This window comes from Lepisma saccharinum, chromosome 17 (assembly GCF_977018435.1).
Source record: "Lepisma saccharinum chromosome 17, izLepSacc3.1, whole genome shotgun sequence".
Lineage (NCBI taxonomy): Eukaryota > Metazoa > Arthropoda > Insecta > Zygentoma > Lepismatidae > Lepisma > Lepisma saccharinum.
In genome coordinates, this window is record NC_139245.1 from 26508285 (window position 1) to 26521397 (window position 13113).

General features: G+C 39.4%; 1 protein-coding gene across 13 annotated transcripts in view; it reads right to left on the bottom strand.

Moving 5' to 3' along the window:
* LOC146001631 (sodium-driven chloride bicarbonate exchanger-like) overlaps positions 1–13113 on the bottom strand; it is a 263578-nt gene that overhangs the window by 141053 nt on the left and 109412 nt on the right. For 6 of the 13 annotated variants that reach the window (XM_083139200.1, XM_083139195.1, XM_083139186.1 and 3 more), the window contains exon 1: positions 9177–9313. The exons of the other annotated variants lie outside the window; for them this stretch is intronic. In XM_083139200.1, the coding sequence (XP_082995326.1) occupies positions 9177–9280 (104 nt within the window). In that variant the 5' untranslated portion in view covers positions 9281–9313. Of the gene's footprint in view, positions 1–9176; positions 9314–13113 lie in introns of those variants that run through there. 13 annotated transcript variants of the gene reach the window in all.

A 13113-nucleotide genomic window follows, 5' to 3' on the forward strand; every position in this document is an offset into this window, starting at 1 on the left:
GATCTCGATGCATTACCGATGCGCTAAACAAATTTTAAGGCATTTTTGTAACACCTCGAAAAGGAGCAAATTGGTACAAGAATTCAGTCATAACTTTTTACTGGTTAAAGATACGTCGAAAAAACCTTCACCATTGCATTTCTCGTGAAATTCTAGCCTGATTTGATATATCATATCACTCCCTTCCCATTTAAAATTCTGAAGTTGAATTCAAGATGGCGAACATCAAGATGGCCGCCGACCGCGCGGGTGGCGTCAATGTGGTTACCCCTTGGCCTGATAACGATTGGTCATCACCATTTCCATGTTGCGCGCTGCAGTGGCCTTGTACCGAGGGTGTTAAGTGACTTTTTGAGCCACCCTGTAGTTGATCCTTGAAATAGTGATTTTGCGTCATAGATTCATTCATTTCGCCTATTGGTTAATATGACACTGATACAGATAGGTAAGGTTAAAAAAAAAATTAAAGCATAAATGCCCAACATTAGAAAGACGTAGATAGATAGAAACGCTCATAGTGACGTCATAGACTGAAGAACCTCATGTAAGCGCTCATTACTACGTCAAGACCAGGTTGTAATCGCCCCCATATGCGCAACTCCACGAACTAACCTTTCCTCTTTTGAAGATGGAACACAGTCGACATGAAATAGGAATTATTTGTTAACGTGTCTGAAGATAAGCCTTACAAATTTTCATTATTCAAATATTGTCATTGATTTCTTTTTCTGAAAATTTGTATCCATCAGCTGGTAAATGGCGAGTGGAGTTCGCAACACTGTGCTACATTGGCGACATCCAATGTCGAAATACCAAACTAAAGCGTGGGTGGTAAGAATGGAATAAAAGGCGTGCGTCAAGAAATTTCCTTGTGGCTAAGGGCCAGCTGACGTCACGCACCTTCAAAAATAAAAGGGAACGCGTGAAATGTCTGCCTCTGAAGTTACTCCACGGGAGCCCAGATTGAGTTCCCGCGCGTCCTGCAATGGGCTCAGGCGGGAATTTATCATTCTTCGGTGTTTGCGTTAATTCCCACCAGTGCGTCATTCCTTGTTGAACCTGCGCTGCTATGGTAACACACAGAGCGAGCTGGAAAACTCAATTCCCAAATCTCACCTTTTTTCAGTATTATTTTAGCATTGTCAGCTACTCCCTTACATGTCTCGGCGCTTTTACGTAAAGCACTTACGTCTTTACCCGCTGGAGATAAGACTGACGTAACGAACAAAACAGAGTTCTAGGTTCACGCAACAGGGTTGTATGTCAACTGGAAATAAATCCAGAACATAATTTCCTTTACGGGGTGTACCGGGACAAGAACGAGACCCTTCGAGACTTCTCACAAGCGATCTATGTAAAAATGGAGGCAAGATTATGCATCCGAGACTCCCCATTTCGGTAAACTATTATGGCATATTACTAGAGCCACTATTTATGGCGAATAACGATTTCGGTACAAAAAATTGCCATATTTCAGGATCAAATACGGTATATAAAATGGCATTTCGGTGTTAAAAATGGTGAAGAAACACCTTGCTTATTACACAAAATTAACATTTCACTTCTAATAGCACATTTATATAGTTAACAAAGTATTAAGCTTATTCTTGTGCAAAGGAGTTCATTTTTGCTTCTCAAATATTTACAGCAGAATTAATCAGTTTTTCATGATTTTCATATCTCGCAGGATAATTGGAGTTGTCGTGTCCATAAATAAACTCTCAATTCCGTGTTTAAGATTTTATTTCGCATTTTGCAGTTCATTTCGTGACAAAACATGGTAGCAAAGTGCACCTCAGACTTTTCAAAACCACGAAAAAATAACACTACAATGTGTTATTTCACATTTCGTGTTTTCGTGAAAAGCATGCATGCCCCTACATAATACATATGGACACACATCTAATCCTATAGAGCATTATACTGGCTGCAGGTCCAGGTGACAGAGCCTCGTTAACGAAACAATCAGAATTACATATAGTCTAATCACTATGTACATTTCTCGGGCAGGCCTATTTCAAGTTTAGAAATTAACTACAATTAGATTATATATTTATCTATGGAAACATAAAATATCCTGTGCAAGAGTCGACAAACTTTCAAAATCATCTTGATTTACGCGGAATAGATTAAAAGCAGTGGCGACAATTGGGTTCCAAAACTGAGGGGGGAGGCAAAGACAGTTAGTTTAGTTTCCCTTGGTAGATAAGGTTTAGCGTAGTGCGGGGGCAACATTGGCAAAACGTGAGAGGGAACTAACTGCCTCCCCCCTAATCACCTAAACTGATAAAAGAAATCCAGACGAACGATGAATCTGATTCATAAGTAAATACTGTTATGTCACTTCCTACTAACTGGTGACCTAATCACACACATTTCAAGTAATGTAACACGTCAGTGTTTACAGTAGAAAGATAACACTACGAGTAGTTCAAGGGTAAAATAAAGGGTGGAGCAATAATAATAACAGTAATCAAAACGGAAGAAACTTCTCGAAAAAGCGAGATGCCAATCCAACTATCTATTTTTCATTACTAATCAATCAAGTTCTACTTAACACACTCTTTTCACACTTATTTTTATATTCACGTGAAGTAAGTATGGAGCATGACTGTCAATTTTTTCTATCAAGCGCATTGACATATGTAAATCTTCGTGAGAACCATTTACGTCACAGATTTTCCACATTAAATTCTCGTACTAGAAAAGAACTTTCAGTAATGTAAATATGAATAATGTATCGGCAAATTGTGCTGAAAACGCACAGATTCCCCAGGGGCGCCATCTTTTGAAAACATTTCGAGTGGGTTGAAATACTTGAGTTGTAAGTTCACAGAAAAGAATCCTCATAAATCCTTCCTTCTGTGTATCATGAAATTACTGCACAATCCATCCTTAGTTACTTTTTTCTAAATCTGTTATTTATTGATTTCAGTAAACAATCCATACGATAACAAATGTAATAAAGTGACAAATTATTGGGTGGGCTTGGTGTCACTGCTCTGGACGCTGTTATTGTGCTAATTATTCCGGTAATACAGTTTACTTCTTAATTCTCTTATTTATTACGTCAGTTTATGATCATCATAATCGTCGGATTAATTTAGAGTAGTAGACGAGGTAGAGGGATTAATATAGGCTAAATGCAAATGCATGACGTGGGCGAGTAATCTGCACTTGTGACTTACCCCTTACAAAGATTCAAACCACCAACATTCATCCATGAGTAGACGTGTTGAAAGTAATGGATCTAATTCACCTATCGATCTTGCAATATGATGGAATCATTGTCCTTTTAAGGAATAAATGACTTTGGTGTTTTGCTGAATACGCTTTTTTTTATTACACCCCTATATACGGTCTACATAGTCTACATATAAACTGTACCGGTATATATACACTATAGTGTCTCCCGATGGCGTAGTGGTAACGTCGTCGTCTTGTAATCAAGGGGTCCCGGGTTCGATATCCAGTGGAGACACGGTGGTTCCAATCCAGATTAGCTTATATGTGCATAAACATATGCACATAAACATAGAGATTGAAAACGCTACGACATCCAGGTTCGAATCCCGGCCTGGGAATGGGTGTTCTATCGCCCGTCCTCATCTTCGCGATTAGCCAAAAGTAGCAGAAAAGCGAAGCAAAATAAGCCAAATCAATCAATAATGATATTGCGGAAATGAACCTTCGGGTTTGGGTATACCAGAGTAAGCGACTTGTCAGTTCTACTCCACTATTTCCTCCGTAAAAGAATGCAGTGCTTGCTATCAGCTCAATGTGAATGTCGGCGCTTCTTTGAGGAAACCATTCACTAGTAAATACTTACACTTACATGTACGCCTCAATGTTCCACAGTTTCTGCTTTTACCTTTATGTAAGAATGCGCATCATGTAGTGTGCGTTCATTAGACTCGCCCACAACCCATCGCGTGTTTCTATTCAACTCTTGCCGTTCAGCGCAAGCATTTACTAGATTACAAATCGCCACAGGTTTTCAGCAGGTTGCACGCCAGTTCCACTGACACATTTTAACTGCTGGAAGTTATCATTTCACGATCTGTTCCTTCGTTTTGCCTCCCCTCAAATCGATGAAACCCTTCGTAGCTTGCTCGATCCCCTAGGAAGGGAAATGTTGTTGTTGGCATAAGCAGTTGGCGTGGGTATCCAATAATATTAGCTTCCGTTCGGTGTTCATCAAAGCCGGTGTTCAAAATTAGCACAGATTCTAGCCGCAGTTCCAAAAATAATCGACATGGCATTCCTAATGAAAGTGAGGGGGATGATCTCATTTTCGGATTACAGATGCTTTCCAGACGACGTATATAAGGAGGTCTGTCTCGTTTTCGGTCTCGTCTCGACATATATCTAACCTCATCGCATTCTCGTCTACAAGGGCAAATCTCGATCTCCAGTCTCGATACATACAGTATAAGGAACGCATACAACATGTCACTGTACAAATTTCATTGCGTATAGAGGCCATTAACGGAAACGTATTTTCTCAATATGTTTTTGTTTTCTGATTAAGTTTTTGTTTGACGCCTAGTTTCGACGCAACGAATCCTCGAAAAGCGGAATTTAATCCTGAATATATACAACCATGCTGCACATATGCACAGTTACCGCCAAGGGATTACGATAAGCAAAATAAATGATGTTGGTGATCCGCTTGAATAAGTTTTATGGTAAAGTAAAGTGACTTTGGTTTAGGCAAAAATATTCGATTACCATTATAGTTTAACACAATTTCGAACCAAAACCGAGAGTTTTTAAGTCTTGCACTAAGTCTTGTCTCGATTTTTCAGATATCTGCATTGTTCTAGGCCTCGAACGGTTCGGGCTCGTTATAGTCTTGATTTTAAAAAAAATCGTCTCGGCACCATCCTAAGAGTTCAATCGCTTTATCTTTCTGTGAGGGCAACAGGCTGTAGGGACGGGTAAATTACGTGCTTCGTACCCAGTAAAACGTGCATACGAGGTCATTTTTGACAGAAGTTAAACTCAAAAATCGTTGTTGCAGTTTGTAAACTATTAACTTGAAAATTTATTTTTTCCAGTTCACTTTAATGTTTTCAATTTGTTATGATTAGAGCTAGGATTTTGGTGACCTTAAAATTGTCAAGAAATGACCTTTAAAAATGCATTTATGACCTAATACATGCAAGAAAATGCCCTATGAACTTAAAAAAGGGCCTAAAAATTCTGAAAGATTTGTAAAACAAATTTATAAACTACCAAGAGAAATTCAAACTTCAAATTAACGTTACAGTATCTATCACATGTTCATTATGTTTGGTAGTACAAGTAAGAAAGTTCACTTTTTGTCATCTTTTACACTTTAAGTATAGAGTTGCAGTACACAAAGGAAAACATATGCAAATTTTCAAAAGTGAATGATGTTGGTTGTCGGACAAGAGAGCCTTGTACATGGAAAAACTTCTCTCGACTACCACCGACACAAGAGGAGCAGAATTTCTTTGTCTCTTCAAACACAGTCATTGAGAACTGCGCTGAAGGCAGGCAATGAGACGAGAGTCGAGAACCTCTCTCCTTCAAAGGGTTACATTTGCATGTAAAATGCCCCTTCTTTCACCAAAATGTAGAAAAATGCATAATATGACTTTCAAAAGGCCAAAAAATCACTTAAATGGTTTAAAAAGTTTAAAAAATGACCTTTCATCCAAAAAAGGTCAAACAATGCAAAATAATGTCCTAACAAAGACATCCCAATATATTCACTTACGTGTAAAACCAGTTACTATCTACTTATGCAATGTTCATGCCTTACCAAAAAAAAAAAAAAAGATGCATTTGCATCAAAATCCTAGCCCTAGATATGATGCTCGAGCTAAAGAAAATATCAATATTAAAATAAAATAAAAACATGTCCCCCTTTCTGCACCCTGTCTGAAGAACGAAATTTAAATAAAAACTAGTCCTACTTAGAAAGACAAGAATATGGGACAGGGTTACCCAACTAGAGTTCTTCTGTCTTGCTTTGACGTAGAATTGGACGGCACAAGAATTGCAAAGATTGTACTAGGTCGTTTGCTATGCTACAGTTGTACTATCGACATACAACTGCATTAGCAACAGTGGGGTTAAAGATTTGCTGCGGATTATATAATAGAGAATGAGGTTGCTTTGTATGTAGATCTCTTCCCACTAAACAGAGCGTCAGGTTATGGATGCAAGATAATTGCTTCTGGCATTGTTTTACTCAAGGTCATCTCTCAGATTTCGCTATGGAAAGATTGAGATTTGCCACTCTTCCAATTGCTTACATCACCACAACTCAATTTCACAAGCTTTTACGCCAAGCAATAAACACTCGCTATTATTACTTACGATTTGCAGAATTTACAAGGACAGCAAGAGATTTCTTCTGGAAGTGGATGCAAACTCGAAAATTGCTAATTCTATTTAGTCGTATGCAGGGGCGCAACCACGATTTTCTGTCTACGGGCCAAGTACCAGGAGAAACGTACCAATAATAATAATAATGGCATTAGTATTATCATTATTGGCATTTTGTCCTGTTTTTTTTCCAACACCTTCAATTTCACGTTAGCTAATAATGGAAAACAAGCACACAAATTGTATTTTTGAAAAATAAAAATTACGAATATAATCCTTTTTGTACATCTGACGTGTAACCTTCATGTAGAACATGTGTTTTACACATATGCAATATGGACCGACGTAAAATAAGAAAATACATGTGCAACATGTTAGCACTAAAATTGTGAAATGTGCACGCATTCAATGCTTTTTCCTATATGTATATAAAATTTAAATGCCTTACATAATCAATTCATCCACCTCTCATAACAAAGCAACAGCAAAAACGATATAAATTGTCTCTCAAGCGAAGTGAAGAAAAGTTTTAGACCCAATTCTTGCAAACTGAAAACAATATTGATTTAATATGTAGCAAATAATTTGACGGGGCGCCATGGCATTCTCTGTTTCACAACTTTTATCAATTAGATCGTTCGGTGCCCAGGCACGACTCCTGCCGCCCCGAGTTACGGCTCTGAACTTGATGAGACTGTAAGAAAAGCAGATATTGTGAGCGAAGCGATCAAGAAAATTTTACGAAAGGTATTTTTATTTGCATAAAATTTGAAATCGAGGGGGATAAATGCCCCTCTGTGCCCCACCCCTGCATATGCTCTTGGCCGTCTGGAAGAAAAATGCAATAAATATATGAAAACTAATTCCATCTTGAGTATTATTTTGTCCTGATACTCTTAGATTCTGCTAGCCTTGCATTTCTTTACTTCAATGTTTACCCCCCCTTGAATTGGTTCCCGTCCAAGGTTGGGGGTTGCGCCACTGGTCGTATGATTTCAAGAGGAAAATAAGGGAGAAATTATGTGGCAAACTGCTTCGATTCAGTCTTTATTTCCGTACAAGGGCATATAACGTTAATATTGAAGTTTTCCATGTGTCGCCACCTTAATTTTTGTTTTTGCATAAGAATTCCAGGTTAATTGATAACTTTTCATTTTTTTTTTTTTTTTCAAATTGAAAGAGCTCGTACACAGTTTGCTGATTAAGAATTAAAAGTCCCCATTTGTGCCACCTGTCTGAATACCATGCGATCCCTGCCGGGGGAGAACCGGGATATTTCCATCCACCTGTTCAAGCGGCTCCAGCGCCCACTTAGCGTCGTATATACATGTAAAGTGGGTACCTGGAGGAAAGTCAGGGGTAGGGGTAAAGGCAGCCAGGGGCGTGGTGCTGATCACATCACCCCCACCTTCGGCCGTGATCAAGAAAGTGTGGTGACGTAACTCCACACCCCCTATACATCTCCATGGCGTGGTGCAAAGCACAGGGGAGCATTTTACTTTATATTTGTGCCACCATGCGTACTGCGCGTACAAAATAAGGTGGAATATATGTACAGACGTTCCGTCCGAAATATTCAACCAATACCTAAAATGTCACCCTCCGCAGCAGAGTGACATAACTAATGGTACCTGTGTTTGTTTCCAATTCAAACATTACCCTTAGAGTGTCTTGATCGAAAAAGTCAAGAATAGTTGTTTTGCGTATAATTATGTAGTTCTCCAACCAGCCACAAGAAAATTCCCAACACAAAAAAAGTATCCAACGGACCCACCTCTGTGCACTCCACTTTAATTCGAAATACAGACTTATGAAACCAATTGATTATGGAACATTCCCGCCGATATCTGCATGACAAACAGCTTCGCGCATGCGCCACTTGTTTTTGCGTAGAGTTAAAATGTGCTGCTGCAAGTGTTTTTGCGTACACGTTCATTCCAGTATTTATTGCTGACGTGAATCACCGAATATACGTAGTTAGTTTCAACGATACTGAAAACTGTCCGAAAGAAAATTGAAAGAGTACATACAGATCGGATCAATGGATGTGGCTTCCAAAATTAGATGAAGTACGGCGGAATTCAATTTTTGATTTCCGATGCTAGTTTTCAGTCTTCACTTATTGGTGTCAACAAGATTACTCTAGTTCCCTACCGTGCGAGCGCATAGTGTTTTAAATCATGAAAATTAATGCAGGCTTCACGGCACCGTGTTAGCATGATTATTTTATTAAAAAATAGTCATCTGTGTGACATTTCTCTGATAAACTTTAAGGCTAAAGTAAAAGCAGATAAGGTTGGAGATACTATACACCTGCAAAAAAACAGGCATTCATTATTGGTTTTCTTCTCTAGCGTGAGAGCAAAGGGTTTAGAATGAATTGTGAAAAACAACTCTTCAGCACTGGCGAAGATGGTGAAAACAATAGTGTGAAATGGAAAAATTAATAAAAATTCGTTCGAAACTATACTGTCGCCAATATATTTCATATTTGCCTAATCCACGATCTATCATTGCATAATGTTTAATCGAAAGATTATGCCTTTACCCTCCCAGAGATGTAGACAATGTTATTCTTGAAATCCACCGAGGTCCGGGGTTAATCACAGACACCGCTAAAATTTAAGATGCATTGAGTTTGGTTCGTATAGGCTTGGGAAAGACTTCGACAAGAGTACAAATCAATGACAATTAAGACTTGACAGGCAAAGTGTCCATAAACGGAACACGGCGGTTAGTAACATGGCCCATGCATTTGCCACAGACGACAGCAGTTACAAACAGGCACACACACACACCAACGTGTCTCGGCTCACCCGAAGAAGAAAGAGACGTGCTCCGGGTTTCTGCGAGGCCCACCGCGGCCCCTAACGATGGGCCTTTCCATGGGCTCGTCGTCATCCACGCAAGTTCTTAACATCTTTCAATTCGCTGCCGAAGAGACGCGCATTGCCCGTTCCACGGAACGCCCAAAATGAAACTGCGCGATCGCCCCAGAGGCACTGCACAGTGACGCGTGCGCAATTGAGAAGTTACCGTTGCAGTGTAGCCAAACCAGAGAACAGATACGAAAAAGTTGCTCCGTACGCTCGAACGAGACCACTTTCAAGATGCAAGTGACACTCGTTTTTCAAAATATATCAAGGTTGACAAGATCACTGGGACAACTTGCAGCGCCAGATGTTGCCATAAACTCGGTCAAAGAACTGCCCAGATGTGTTTAATGGTTGTCTTTGTGGTTAACCGAACATTACACAATCAAAGACGAAGGACCTTAAATGTAGCATTAACCTGAATATACTATTATGGCAGAGTAAATAAAACAGTGCAATGTAAGAAGTCTGCATGCTATTTACACCTAATCACAACAATATGAAGGAAAACAAAACACCATTAAGACATTACAAAGAAAGAAAAATATTAATAAATGATACGGACATAAATTAATATTAAAGGAAGAGAAGCAAGATGTTAATACATAGTCTGCGAGACACTACAGCCGACCTGCGTGGCGGAGTGGTAAGCACAGATCATCAAATTCATCGCATCATTATTAATAATCATCTTCGCGATTAGCCAAAAGTGGCAGAAAGGCGAAGTGAAATAAAATCACGAGACACTACAGTAATGGTAGACAAAAAAGAATCGAGAGATGAAACTGAACAATTTGGAAAACATATATTGCTATTATTGAATACACGTGTGTGGAGAGGTGGTGGTTGTGTGTTATTGTGTAAAATATCTGTTGTTACTATGGAATACAAATACTGGATATTTTGGAACTATTGTCAGCATATTTATATTTCAACGCTTAATACATATTACATGCATACCTGCTGGGTCTAATGAAGCTCTCAGACAAATTATTTAATTAGATTAACCTATTAAGTCTTAAAATCACACAATAAGGAAAATATATGATCCGAATCGTTATCTGGTGAAGCCGAACGTAATGAAAGCGACAGTGTAGGCCTGGTATAAGTCTCCAACATAAATACAAGAGTGTCACCCCAATAATCCTGAACCATAAAGTCCTTGTATATCTTGGAACATTAATCTGTGTTCATTGTTGAAATATGGCTCTGGTAATTCTGACGACTTAATAATTTCAGATGAATTTTGTTCCAATATAAGTGGAACACAAAAGAGACTTGGCCCATGGAGTTATACCGCTACCCTTAATTTTCAAAGATTCTTATTTTAAATAAGAACGTTCATGCTTGGACATCTTTAATGAAATTCCTGCTATTGACCAGACTTGTGAATTCTAACAGTAGTAAATAGTCGGTGATATGTATTGTATACCTGTGTGTGGGATTCGAACCCGGGATCCCTGTTAAATTGATATTAACATGTGGAATGAATGAACGGATCGATTATAGCTGAATGGATATCGTTGAAAAAATGATATGCAAAGAAACAACACAACTAGAGCACAGAATATTTTTACAGTGGAGACATGCAGAAGGCAAATATTAAGTTCTTTTAGAAATTAAACAAGCACTGCGGACAATAAGAAATATGCATCTGCGAGTGTTGTGTCTCCTTCTCGCATGGGCAGTTGGCAACACAGGAAATTAAGTTTCGCATGATGGCAATCGTCCAATGTGGAAATGACCCAAGAAGCGGCAAAATAGCACCCACTACAAAAGGGCAGGGGTGTGGTGCATTGTCTTCGGTACGCAGCATGCTTTTTTTCTTTCATTTTTGTGACGCGGAGACATCAGTTTGGTCCGAGTGGAATTTTGTCTCCACGATTACGATCAATTGAAGCTTTTGACCCACAAACCGTAATTCACGTTTCACAGAGTGTAAGAGTCAAGCTTGTGCAGATGTTCCGATATCCAAAGACAATGATAGTTGCGTGTTTTACTCATAACAGACCAGCAGTACCTATTAAGTACGAATACGACTACATTTGATTGATTGATTGAGTTGGTGTTTTATGTCCACTTTCTGCACAGTAAGGCTAATCGGGACTGAACCTACAGTTTAAAGTGGGATCCGAACCACTATGAGCCTCCACCACATATCGAACTCGGGACCCCTTGATTACAAGGCGACGACGACGACTACAGCAATCTCATTACTCATTGAGTCACTTCCGTTACAGGACTTGCGCTTATGCACACGGTTGCAACACATTGTCCTGTACAAAATAATACCGTGCGTTCATTTTCATTTCGATCTTCAGCCGAGAGATCTGGAGAAGCGTGGCGGGCGGCACTGACGGAGATGCCGACATTTGCTGCCTGTAATGCCCGCTTATTTTTATGGACATATGCAGACATTTATATAAATATTGCAAAACGAGCACTAACCTGTGTTATAAGACTACAGTTTTAATTTTAGTAGCTTAGTGACTGTATGTGCCGATGATTTTGACACACCCATCTCCTGTGAAACACGACGTAGAGGTTTGTTTGGAGAACGTTCTAACGCTGCACCAATTTCATCGAGTTTTGCTTCGGTTAGAATCCGTCGTTTTTGCTTAGGTGTTTTACAATTTAACGATCCAGTTTATCGTAATTTAAGGACAAGATGTCTAACCGTATCTCTATGTGGAGGTGAAACGCCTGGGAATTTCTGTACAAATTGCCTACACACGTCTCGACACGAGTCTGTTTTCACGTAAGTGTCATACATAAAAATTCTTTGTTCTAACGTGAACCTTGCGGCTGGCATTCCAATCGTCTCACTGACACAACACACATACACACTGCAATAACACAAACAAGTAACGGCAAGTAACCAAGAATAACACTCTTGCGCACAGTACGAAATTAACACGCTCTTGGTTTACATCTGCTCGCCACTATATTCACAGCTCTTGTCTTCATCTAGTCGCGAAGGAACAAAAAACTCGAGCTCGGAGATTTCGGATTGCAAGGAAGCTCACGAAAACCATTGACTTTTAACGGTTTCGTCTGCAGCGTAATCTTGATACAGTGTTGCACATTCGAAACCTCCAAACGATCCCCATCGACACAAAACTCTTTCAAGGATATAAACTTAAGCAGGACGTTACTGGTCAAAACTATGATTAAAATGTTTTATTATCTGTGGCTCTTAACATCGTTTCTAAAGCGTATTTATATAAGGGCAGAACTTGGATGAATTACAGAAGAACTTTTGCGTGTTATAACACAGGTTAGTGCTCGTTTTGCAATATTTATATAAATGTCTGCATATGTCCATAAAAATAAGCGGGCATTACAGGCCGCAAATGTCGGCATCTCCACCAGCGCCGCCCGCCACGCTTCTCCCGATCTCTCGGCTGAAGATCGAAATGAACGCACGGTAGAACGGAAACACTGTACAGGTTTATGTGAAAAGAGATAGAACTATTATAAAAAACCGTCTCCCTACTCCATTCTATTCAAAGAAGCATTCGCCCAAGGCCCCGCGCTTCAGGGGGCCACACACCAAAGAAAAATAATTGTTTGTGTGCGGTTTATTACGATTTTATAGGACGGTGGTGCTTCTAATTAAGGAACTAATTTGATTTTTCCTGACTTCATGGATTGTTGGGACACAGTTACAAATAGTCAAATTACTAAATAATATTACAAACAAAGTAGGGGAGACTGGGGTACATTTGAACATCGTGAATTTCCCGGCAAAGCCAAGAAATTGTGCGGAGTTGACAGCAGTGATAATAGATGACAGCACTGCAGATGCGCTGTCACCATTAAGCAGTTCGTAAACATTTAGGGTGAGATCATGTGTCAAAAGTTTCAAGATAACCACGTG